General features: G+C 37.7%; 2 protein-coding genes and 1 non-coding gene across 3 annotated transcripts; 2 read left to right on the forward strand and 1 right to left on the reverse strand.

The window, feature by feature from the left end:
- The first annotated feature begins 1,665 nt into the window (after positions 1–1,665).
- Positions 1,666–5,775, forward strand: LOC112192478 (enolase). Its single transcript, XM_024332231.2, has 17 exons — positions 1,666–1,828; positions 2,055–2,118; positions 2,264–2,328; positions 2,450–2,497; positions 2,588–2,674; positions 2,779–2,859; positions 3,096–3,197; positions 3,277–3,357; positions 3,615–3,689; positions 3,795–3,857; positions 3,950–4,027; positions 4,417–4,611; positions 4,798–4,848; positions 4,937–5,025; positions 5,123–5,174; positions 5,260–5,316; positions 5,439–5,775. The coding sequence occupies exons 1-17, from the start codon at positions 1,763–1,765 to the stop codon at positions 5,517–5,519; spliced, it is 1,335 nt and encodes a 444-aa protein (XP_024187999.1). The 5' UTR covers positions 1,666–1,762; the 3' UTR covers positions 5,520–5,775.
- Positions 5,776–7,398: 1,623 nt separating this feature from the next.
- Positions 7,399–7,481, reverse strand: TRNAL-UAA. The gene has a single exon. It is a non-coding gene; the product is annotated as a tRNA-Leu (tRNA).
- Positions 7,482–7,562: 81 nt separating this feature from the next.
- On the forward strand, positions 7,563–11,175 carry LOC112192739 (splicing factor U2af small subunit B). Its single transcript, XM_024332599.2, has 5 exons — positions 7,563–7,874; positions 7,972–8,058; positions 8,152–8,233; positions 10,125–10,251; positions 10,335–11,175. Exons 1-5 carry the CDS (start codon positions 7,635–7,637, stop codon positions 10,774–10,776), a joined length of 978 nt encoding a protein of 325 aa, XP_024188367.1. The 5' UTR covers positions 7,563–7,634; the 3' UTR covers positions 10,777–11,175.
- Positions 11,176–11,481: the final 306 nt, after the last annotated feature.

An 11,481-nucleotide genomic window follows, 5' to 3' on the forward strand; every position in this document is an offset into this window, starting at 1 on the left:
AGAAGCTCCTCTTACTTGGGGACTTCGGGGACTTGTACATACCTCCAACAATATGGAGTATATTTACTACATCACCAAGCATAAGTAACACCCTCTTTGAGACACCCACAAGCCATGGTGAGGCCCAACCGAGACATGCATCTTGTAGCCCTATGTTCAAGCTACGCTACGGTATCCGGAAGTCGCAAATCCGTCGCCGGGAAGCCACCTTCCCCGCCTTGCCAACATGCCCTCACAAATCGGCTTTCTAGACTAGAATAGTAGTTTTGCATCCCACATCTAAGAAAATGTAAAGGAGAAGCATTCCTTCACCTATAAAAGGAATGCCTCCTCCCACTTAAACACCATTCAATACACTCCATTACACACTTTGTAATGCACTTGGGCCGCAAGGCTCGACACACTAGTATAAGCTTTCAAGTGGACGTAGTCTCCCGCTAAGGCGGGAGGTGAACCACTATACATCTTGTGTCGTTCTCTCTCTCTCTTACTTATCGTTAATTAGATCCCCACGGATCCAAGCATTAACAGTAACATTAATTGGTGACACAAATTACTAAACAACTTTATCATAAACTTGGCCATACAAAACAACTGTAAGCATGTTAGAAGTGGTAACAAGTCATTTCATCGCGGGTGTGAGAATTTAGGGTTTAGGGTTACCCTCGTCTGATTGCAAGGAGAAGATGACAACAAGGCAAATGACCAACTAGAGTACGTTGGGGGCACGACTTGGGGGTTGGGAGCTACACACATATTCCATACAATTGCTCGTATGGTGAGATTCGATTAACAATCTCATGTTATGATGTGATTAATGCGAAGTAATGAATAACGATGTACGATAAAAACCAATACACGATGACTATGAAGATTTAACCTTTGTGAAGCCATGGAGATATAACCACCGTGCCAAACCAAAGACCACAAAATGTAGGGAAATCATAAAACAAAGACGTCACACTAGCAACAATGGATGACCTTAGATCAAATTTACAGTAATGTTTCAAAAGTTCAAAAGTCCAAACTCAAGATTACTTTCCTTATACCCATTTACCACTAATGAATTAACTTCGAGTTATTTAAGAATAAATTTCTTATTTTGTTAAAATTTATCAGTCATTTAGGTGACTATTAACTGCAAAAAGTGTATTAGAATCTTTTACGTAATCATTTTAAGTAAGTGAATGTGTATTTGATTCAAATCATTATACTCATTTATAACAGCAAATAAAACCAAATTAAAAGGAATTTTGACTAAGATTTATAACAAATGATTAGTTTAAATTGTGGTAAGGAAATTAATGAACACAGTGGGAGGAAATTCTTGCACGCAAAACAATCGCTTTTCCTTGCTCAACAATCAAAAACCCGAAAGGAGAAATTGGAAATTGAAAACCACCTTGGGCATTGGTCCACCAACACCAAAACTATTGACTTGGACCAGCCATTGTGATCCGGCTCTCGCCCACCTTTCAGTTTTCCACAGTCTCAAAAAACCCGTGCGCGACCCTTTTGTTCACCCAAACAAAAACCGACGTGCGGAAAGTCAGTTATGACCCACCTAAATGGGGTTTATTCTCCCTAATTTTTCACAAAAAACTAGGTTTAATTCAACGGCTGTGATTAACCGGTGTTCCTCTACAAATACGTGGAGTGCCTTCTCTTCACTCTCGCTGCTGCTACAACTACCCTCTCTGCTTCTTCTTCTTCTTCAACTCTCATCAATTCTCTCTCTCTGTTCATCAAAAGCTCTTCATCCATGGCTACGATCCAGTCAGTTAAGGCGAGGCAGATCTTCGACAGCCGTGGCAATCCCACCGTCGAGGTTCGTATTCGCTCTTTGCTCGCGATCTGTTTGTTTATGGATTTGATGAGTTTCATCGATGAAAGTGAGATTTAGTAGTATTCTGCTTCAGGATTTTGCATGCGGTAGATATAGTATCATTTTGATTATGCATGATGTAGGATTTGTTTGTGATTCTTGATTGATATGGCTTGTTTAATAGATCGATAGATATGCGATTGAGAAATCTGGATGTGTGTTATTGTAGGTCGATATAGTACTTTCAGATGGTTTTTTGGCTAGAGCTGCTGTTCCCAGTGGTGCCTCTACCGGTATGTTTATGTGATCTAATTGTTTTTTTTTTTTTAACATGAGAAGTTTCGTGGAATATTGTATACTTATCTAGATTTAGTAGTTGATTGATGAGCATAAACATTTTAAAGCAGATTTAACTTATAATTTTTCATTGATATGAAGGTGTGTACGAGGCTCTTGAGCTGCGTGATGGAGGCAAAGAGTACCTTGGAAAGGGTGTGTCGAAGGTGAGTTAAGGCTAATTGCTTTTGTATGCCTCTCAGTTTTATGAGTTGATCTACTGTGAGCTATTACCTTACTGTTGTTATATTTTGTGCTTGTTCATTGAGTTTTCTTTTTTACGTGTAGGCTGTCAACAATGTCAACTCAATCATCGGCCCCGCTTTGATCGGCAAGGTTTGTTGTTTATCCTCGCAGATTTTAGTTGGTTAAGTAATATACCTGTACTGTGTGCAGTTTATAATGCTTTGTTATTTTATCTTGCAGGACCCATCTGAGCAGACTGCCATTGATAACTTTATGGTTCAGCAGCTCGATGGAACTGTTAATGAGTGGGGTTGGTGCAAACAAAAGGTAAAGCAATCATTACAAATTATTGTCATATGCTGTATGTCTGCAACTTTTTGGTCTGTGTCATCCACCAGTCAAATTAATCTGTATTTCTTGTGCATTCTCAGCTTGGTGCAAATGCCATATTGGCCGTGTCTCTTGCAGTCTGCAAAGCTGGGGCTAGTGTTAAGAAAATTCCTCTTTACAAGGTAATGATTTCGTTCTTTAACTAGTTTGGTAACAGAGTTAAGGGATAGCAATAATTTCAGGACTTGTATGACATAAAAGTTGGATACATGCTGGAATTTGTAGGCATGAGCTAACGTTTTTCCAGTTAGGCACTGAATACCGTTCATTGTTATAATAGGCTTCAAAAAGCCAGATGAAGTCCTTTTCCTTTCAGTAGTTTCATTTTGATGATAGTGACACTGTCTTTTCAATTCAGCACATTGCCAATCTTGCTGGCAACAAGAACTTGGTGTTACCTGTTCCTGCTTTCAATGTCATCAATGGAGGATCACATGCAGGAAACAAACTTGCCATGCAGGTATGGTTATTGGTTATTTATTTGCCTATTTTTATGCTTCTTGTTTTTGTTACACAGTATTTGATACATATGTTTGCAGGAGTTCATGATTCTTCCTGTTGGAGCTTCCTCATTCAAAGAGGCCATGAAGATGGGTGTGGAAGTATATCATAATCTAAAGGTGTGTCCATTTTCTTTATGGGAGTGGATGGTCTAGATCATTATATTCATAAATCTTCAAAGATGTTGTCAATTTTCTATTGGAAAACCTTTTTCTTGGGTGTTTGAACACATGTCTTGGACTTGGGATGATCATATTGTTTCATACAGTACTGGTATTTTTTAGCTTCTAATTGTGTAGTAGATGAGGAGAAGACTTACATTTTTCAGTAATGTTCTTTAATTGCTTGCTGACTGTGCTGTGTTTTGTTTTTGTAGTCTGTGATTAAAAAGAAATATGGTCAGGATGCAACCAATGTCGGTGACGAAGGTGGATTTGCTCCCAACATTCAGGTCAGCCATAGTATAAATGAAACAATTGAAATTTCTTGCTGTGATCTTTTATTTTTTTAGTTATTTATTCTTTTTACTGAAGGAGTCATATTTGTATCATTTCAGGAGAACAAGGAAGGTCTTGAATTGCTTAAGACTGCCATTGAGAAGGCTGGTTACACTGGAAAGGTAATTTTTCTTAAATTCTGAAATTCTCCTGAGAAGAAAATTTGATGACATTGCAATAGTTATGAACAAAAATTCTATCCTGCTTCTTGTAGGTTGTCATTGGAATGGATGTTGCTGCATCCGAGTTTTATGGAACAGATAAAACCTATGACTTGAACTTCAAGGAAGAGGTAAGCTGTCTGTTACGATTGTAATTGAATTTGTTGGCCAAGCTAGATAACAGTTCAGTCAAATGAGAACTAGTAGTTCAGTGAGACTAGACTAAGGTTGGTCAAGCTAGACTATTCAATGCTTAGTCTCAGATTATGAACATGAAATGGGAATAACAAATTGTAGGTAACAAGTTATGGTGTAAAAATATTTAATTCTTATATACGTAATGTTGTTAAATAAGTTGACATATTAGCAAAGTTTTTTTTTGGATCTAATTGCTCTAAGTTCATTATACAATTCTGCCCTTCTTTCCATATCTATCTAGTCATGTTTATCCAACCTACACCAGTGTTTATGTTGAATTTATCATGAAATTAATTTTCTATATTTTTTGTTTTGTTTACAGAAAAATGATGGTTCCTCGAAGATTTCCGGAAATGCTCTCAAGGATCTCTACAAGTCATTTGCGTCCGAGTACCCTATTGTCTCAATTGAAGATCCCTTTGACCAAGATGATTGGGAGCACTACTCCAAGATGACAGCTGAATGTGGAGAGCAAGTACAAATTGTTGGAGATGATCTATTGGTCACCAACCCCAAGGTCCGTAAAGATAGTCAATTCATTCTGTTGATCCTCTTACATGTTATATTTTCCTTCGAGTTTTCTTTTTTCAAAACAATAGCAACGTTTTCAAACAGATGGAGCAGTTAACTTACAATTGACACATTTGTTATGACATGTCTTCAATTACATTGACATCTCTGCATTTCCTATTTGTTTTTTCAGAGGGTTGAGAAAGCAATCAAGGAGAAAAGTTGCAATGCTCTTCTTCTGAAGGTACAATGTGAATCTCATTATTTAACAGGGTAATATACTTGTTTGGTGACCATTATGAACATGTTTCTTAACTGTGTTTGTGGTACAGGTGAATCAAATCGGGTCCGTAACTGAGAGTATTGAGGCCGTAAGAATGTCTAAGAAAGCTGGGTGGGGTGTCATGGCTAGCCACAGAAGGTTTGAAAATTGAATTGAAATGTAGTTGCATGATTATCTTTACCTTTTTCAAGTGGTTTCTAGTAGCTTATGTGGTTTACTTTTGTTTTTTCTGCAGTGGAGAAACTGAGGACACTTTCATTGCTGATCTTTCTGTCGGTTTGGCCACGGTATTTATCTGATCTAAGCTTTAAGCATATCCTACTTGACTAAACCCCCCTTTTTCTCATGAAACTCTTTTCTGCTTTTTATCAGGGTCAAATCAAGACTGGTGCTCCCTGCAGGTCAGAGCGTCTTGCCAAGTATAACCAGGTCCGGACTAGCATCAGTTTCTTCTGTGCCTTTGTTCCTTTTAATTTTTAATTTTTCTTAATAATTTTCCTGGACTGTCTTGTGCTTGTTTTTGAACATTTTATGTATCTTCATATGCACAGCTCTTGCGTATTGAGGAGGAACTTGGTTCAGCAGCAGTCTATGCTGGAGCAAAGTTCCGTGTGCCAGTCGAACCCTATTAGAACATGGAAGTGCTTAAGTGCCTGAGCGGGATTTGAGAAATCGGCTTTTCACATCGTGGTGAATAAGTTTTACATGTAGAATGGCTTAGTTATATGGAACTTGAATCCCTTTTCCCAATAATCTTCAGCAGAAGTTTTGTTTTGAGAGCTTGGAACAGTGTTGTTTTGTTTTGTGAGCTTGAACAGTGTTGTACTGAATTCTTTTAAGCAAGCAAGTTCGACTGTGAAATCTTTTTCGAGTTGCTTTCGAAATTTACTACTACTAGTTTGGCCGACTGAAATTTCTTTGCTTTATGGAATTTGTTTAAAGGCTGCCTTCTCTGGTGGCAAGTGCAAAGTCATTTTGCATTGTGAACCCCGTCTCAGGTTCATTGAAGGTCTGACAGAACAGGTGGACCATAACTGATGCTGGGGATTATGTAACAAGCAGGTTTATCTTTTGAAAATGGTTGAACAAGCAGCTTTGAGCTTTTGAGAAGTTGTTAGATTAGGTTCTTTCACCTGGGTTAGCAATTGTCCAAGTGTGTACGAGGCATTTCTTGCAACGAAATCCCCTTTACCCTATTTTTACTCAACCGTTATTTCCATCGGGACATCAGCATTAGATCGAAAGGTTTAGATCATAGATTACGTGACAATTAGGCCTGGTTTAACAAAACTTCTGCTGAAAATTGTTGGGAAAAGGGATTCAAGTTCCATATAATTAAGCCATTCTACATGTAAAACTTAATCACCGCAATTGTCCAATAACTTTTCATTTTTATGTTTGGTAACATAAGAAAAGTTATTTGAAAAATTATTAAAAAGTTTGTAATTAATGTAATAAAATAATGTGTTTTGAGTAATAAATGTAAGGAATTAAGGGGAGAAAATGATTCTTTTGGAGTTTGGAATGAACCATTTCTCCTTATTTATTTATTTATGCTTTAGGAAAGTATTGACTGTATTTCCTCTCTCTTTGCATCAGGAAAGTATTTCTTTTTCTTTTGCATCCCAAACGCAAAGAATGAACGACTTTCATTTCCCGATCCTTACTTTCCGTGAACCAAACGAGGCCTTAAAGTAAACCTGTTGGAAAAGATTTCATCATGAAGCCATCAAACTTTTCCCCTCTCTATGTTACTAACTTACTATAGATTTTGTATTTGATATATGATTCATGTCATTAAATCATTAGACAAGAGGTGAAATGTTTTCTTTCATAGAGTTAAAATTACATTTATACAATATCCATTAAGTACTCAACTCCAAATGGGGAGAAATTTTTGGATATATGTAAAAATATACCCAATAATGTTGTTCATCCACTATATAATAAAAGTCCTCAACATACACAGCAACACTTTTGGTATTTGATTTCTAGTGAGACTTCCACTTGGTGGGGTTCGGATAAGAACTTTTGGTATTTTATTTTGTCACGTGATGTACAATGTTGTAATCGTTTAACGTTGTTGATGTAAACTAGCAATATATTTTGTTGATACAATGTTTTTCATATATTTTACTAGAAATATATGTTGATAGTTATCTAGAGCAAGTTTGGCTGTTTTGAGGCCTATTCTCCAATACGATGATGATGGGTTGTGAAGTCCTAAAATTTTATAAATAGAAATTATTTTGGACATGAGAATGATGGTGTGATCTCTTTTCAACATTTTGCATAAAATTATTCAGTCATGCTCACTTAAGAAACAGTTATAAGAGACTATAAGGGATAGATGCATCTCAATCATATCTAATAAATTTAAAAACTGCAATTAAAAAAATTTAAAACTGTATTTTTATTTTCTGCCATAACAATGCCTAACATAACAATTATAATTTTTGAAATATTAAAGTAAAGAAAATACATCAGGAAAAATTACTAAAAAAAAAAAATTGCTGGCTATGGGGTTCGAACCCATGCGTACTTATGTACAGTAGATCTTAAGTCTACCCCCTTAACCTCTCGGGCAAACCAGCTCGTTGTTTACAGATATCCAAATTTTGTACTTATAGATTTAAAAAGTGATACAGAAAGGGTGCAATTTTAAAAAACGTAAAACCCTAACTAAGATCAAAAGGGGAGAGAAAGAGAGAGCTCGCATTCCCTATCATTATTGAGAGCAGAAAGGCATGGCGGAGCACTTGGCATCGATCTTCGGCACAGAGAAGGACAGGGTTAACTGCCCTTTCTACTTCAAGATCGGCGCCTGCCGACATGGCGACCGCTGCTCTCGCCTCCACACCAAGCCCAGCATCAGCCCCACCCTTCTCCTCTCCAACATGTACCAGCGCCCCGATATGCTCACCAACCCCGGCGTCGACCCTCAGGGCCAGGCCCTCGACCCCCGCAAGATCCAAGACAACTTCGAGGTCCCCCAATTCTCTCCTCTTTCCTCTTTGCTCTTTGATTTCAACCCAAATTTGTTCGTTCTTTTTTGTTTCTGATTTCGTTTTTTTTTTAGTGCAGGATTTCTATGAGGATCTATTCGAGGAGCTGAGCAAGTACGGACAGATCGAGAGCTTGAATATCTGTGATAATTTGGCTGACCACATGGTATTTTTTTTGTTGTCAAAATTAGGGTTTTTGTTGTTAAATGCGATTTTTATTTGGTTTTGGACTGATTGGATGCGTTGTGTGTGTGGATAGGTTGGGAATGTGTACGTTCAGTTCAGGGAGGAAGAACATGCTGCCGCCGCGCTTCAGAATCTCACTGGGAGGTTCTATGCAGGTTATTTTCTGATGCATTATAGACATATACAAGTATAGATGCACATTGAATTTGCCTATATTTAGACTAGGTATGATTAGGATTTGCTGTAATCTGTCAGTAGTAGTGACTTCCAGAATGTTGATATATGGCTTGGTACATCGCAATGTAGTGTATGAGGTTTGGAACAATATTGCCTGAAATTTTGTAACTCATTGCTCAGTTATTGAAGTTGACTCGGTGGTTTTGATTGCTTGCAAGTCTCTTCATCTGCCTTTTTACTTTCTCAAATTTTCTGCCTCTTAAGATATTTTCCAAAAGTTATTGAAATGCCCTCTATCTGAGCTGGCCTTAAGGTTTTTGGGATTTTGCACAAAAAAATGAAAAATGGGGCTCATTTCTTAGATACCTCAATCTTATATGAGAATCCTGTTTAAGGAACTGTTAATTATCTATCTGGGCTGACCTTAGGCTTGTGGGATTCTGAGTGGAAAAAAGTAAAGAACTCATTCTTACACGCCCACAATCTTCTACAAGAATCCATTTTTCTAAAGGAATTATTATTAGCTGATACTAAATGTATCAATGATCTTTAATCACTCTATCCAATATACCGAATAAAAGATCATATATGGATAGCTCTTTTTTATGACATTCTTTGACCAACTATTGTGATGGGATGATGGATACTCAGTGCTTTTGATTTTGTTCCTTAAAGAATGTTGATAAGATGATATCAATTTTTAAGCTGTAATGACAAAGTGATGTTGACTAAAAATTGTAGCCGAAGTTCGTACCATTTGTATTGTGATAACTCTATGACTTGGCATTAATTTAGCTTATTATTCTCTGTTACAAAACCTGAGATTCTAGTGTCAAATTTCACCCAAGTATGTTAGTCCAACCGGATTAAAATATCTCCAGTACAACCCTTTTAATTTGATTTGTCATGTAATTTACTCATCTTGGATTACAATTGCATGAACTACATTTTGGTTTGGTATCTGCAGATCAATTGCCCTTTCTATCTTTATGATTCCAGCTTATATATAATTCTGTGCAACTTTTGTTCTTTGTTGGTATGGTACTCCAAATCTAAATATTAAAGGGACTAGTCCATGTGTGCGCTTGTGTCAATTTAGTCCATGGTATATTGATATTTGGCCCAACTTGAGTAAACATTGACTTTATTTTTTGTTAATTTTTGGGCGTTGCCATTGGCCACTATCCACGAAACTTAACATAGTACTAGTGGACTTTACTTTGAAAGAGAAGGAATAAAGGTTCAGAAACTGTAGTTACTAATAAACGGATGATGTTCTATGCAGATGGTTAGAGCATGAGATGTAAACTAGATCTGTAAGGTAGTTGCAAGACCAGGCCCATGGTTTGCTCCCATGGGGTCTGGGTTCGAACTCCCTCATGGCACCCACCTAGCTATTTGCTAGGCTTGCCCATCTCCTAAAGATTTGGTTTGACAGGAGGCTCCATTTCTTATCCCAGATTCGCAAAGCGAGTTTGGTACACTTCTGGGTATATATAGGTAGATGCACAGTGGCTTTACATTTCTTGGACCAGTAAACAAGTGAACGGTTCCAATTCCTGGGAATAAATTGTAAAACTGTTGATCATTACAGCCACTAACAATCAAGGCAATAAAGTTTGATTGGTAGGTTGAGTTTGATTGCGACTACATATTAAATAGACTGGTGGATCGAGTGTTATTGCATGTAATATAGTTCTAGTATTATTTTGGTTGTAGAATGTAATGTTATCCTCGCCACCTGCTATATCCTCCAATGTGTTGCTTTGTTTCTTCCACATAATGGTTGCAGTAATAATTGGTAGTAAAATTACTGTTATCATGAAGCCTACTAACATTCTGGCCTATGATAAATGTTAAACATTCTAGGGCGCCCCATCATTGTTGACTTTTCACCGGTGACCGACTTCCGTGAAGCTACTTGTAGGCAGTATGAAGAAAATGTATGCAATCGAGGTGGCTACTGCAATTTCATGCATTTAAAGAAGATTAGCAGGTGACCATCTCTTTTCTCTTATTTTAGCCAGTTCACTATTAATGATGACCTGGTGCTTCATTATCTCTTTATGTTGAATTTAGGGAATTGAGGAGGCGATTATTTGGAAGAAACAGGCGAAGGCGGAGCCGCAGTCGCAGCAGAAGCCATAGTCCTCAAAAGCATCAGCGTGGTGGTTATCAGGAGCGTCCACACGGAGGTCGTGGTTTTGGCAGAAGAGGAGGAGATGATGAAAGAGATCGTTTCAATGATAAAAACAGGAGGCCTAGAAGCCGTAGTCCTGGTGGACGTAGAGGAAGAAGTAGAAGCCCTGTGGGGAGAAGGAATAGGAGTCCTCCAGCCAGGGAAAGCAGTGCTGAAAGAAGGGCCAAGATTGAGCAATGGAACAGGGAAAAGGAACAGGTTGATTCTGGAGAAAAGCATGATAATAATAATAACAACAGCAACAATAATGATGATGAATGGAATGGTGATAATAATAGTGATCAGTACTACGATCCTCAGCAGCAGCAGCAACAGCAGTAGTGCGGTAGATGCAAAATTGAGTTTCCTGCTTCCTAGATCAAGCCTCAGTTATTTCATGCAGCTTAACGTTGACTTGTATACAAGTGGGGCTGTTGTGCAAGGACTAGTGTCTAGTTATTTTATGTGATGGGTTTTGGAGGCATTAGTGAAATTCCTGGATCCTGGTGCAGGAGACTGCTGTCTGCAATGGTGAGTTCTTATTACAAAACCGATCCAAGTGTACGGGCGTAAGAACCATTAATGTGTTATTTTTTTTTTTTTTGATAAGGAACCATTAATGTGTCTAGTAGAATTATGAATTGTCTTTTTTTTTGAGAAAGGTAGAATTATGAATTGTGGTCTGAATGTCTTATTATTGTCTTTGAATTACATTAGAATTTTTAGCGTGATTTTTACTTATTGCTGCTTTGCCCATTTGGGTTTTTTGTGATGGTGTTATTTTCCTTTCGTTCTTGCATTTGAATTTTCTTTAGGAAGTAGGTGTATGGCAAAGTTAATAGTTTTACCTTGGCAACTCTTGCATTCCTGTCAGAACTGCATGTGTGCCTACGGCCTAGCGTGTGGTTGGGTTGGTAGTTGGTAAGGGTCTTGGTTTTTCGGCGAATAGGTATAGGGTTATTTGCCTGGTGTATTCTATGGGAAAGAAATCCCATTCAGCTTTCTTTGGTTCTGGACATCCGTCTCTACATCTGCATCCAATGCCTC

This window comes from Rosa chinensis, chromosome 3, assembly GCF_002994745.2.
Source record: "Rosa chinensis cultivar Old Blush chromosome 3, RchiOBHm-V2, whole genome shotgun sequence".
Lineage (NCBI taxonomy): Eukaryota > Viridiplantae > Streptophyta > Magnoliopsida > Rosales > Rosaceae > Rosa > Rosa chinensis.

What these genes read in the sequence shown, in the direction of transcription:
- LOC112192739 (XM_024332599.2), top strand. Translation starts at nt 7,635, where the DNA reads ATGGCGGAGCACTTGGCATCGATCTTCGGCACAGAGAAGGACAGGGTT. An exon ending in AGATCCAAGACAACTTCGAG is followed by an intron (nt 7,875 to 7,971) that starts GTCCCCCAATTC and finishes TTTTTAGTGCAG; the next exon opens with GATTTCTATGAGGATCTATT. An exon ending in ATAATTTGGCTGACCACATG is followed by an intron (nt 8,059 to 8,151) that starts GTATTTTTTTTG and finishes GTGTGTGGATAG; the next exon opens with GTTGGGAATGTGTACGTTCA.
- LOC112192478 (XM_024332231.2), top strand. Translation starts at nt 1,763, where the DNA reads ATGGCTACGATCCAGTCAGTTAAGGCGAGGCAGATCTTCGACAGCCGT. An exon ending in GGGGTTGGTGCAAACAAAAG is followed by an intron (nt 2,675 to 2,778) that starts GTAAAGCAATCA and finishes GTGCATTCTCAG; the next exon opens with CTTGGTGCAAATGCCATATT. An exon ending in GCAATGCTCTTCTTCTGAAG is followed by an intron (nt 4,849 to 4,936) that starts GTACAATGTGAA and finishes TTTGTGGTACAG; the next exon opens with GTGAATCAAATCGGGTCCGT.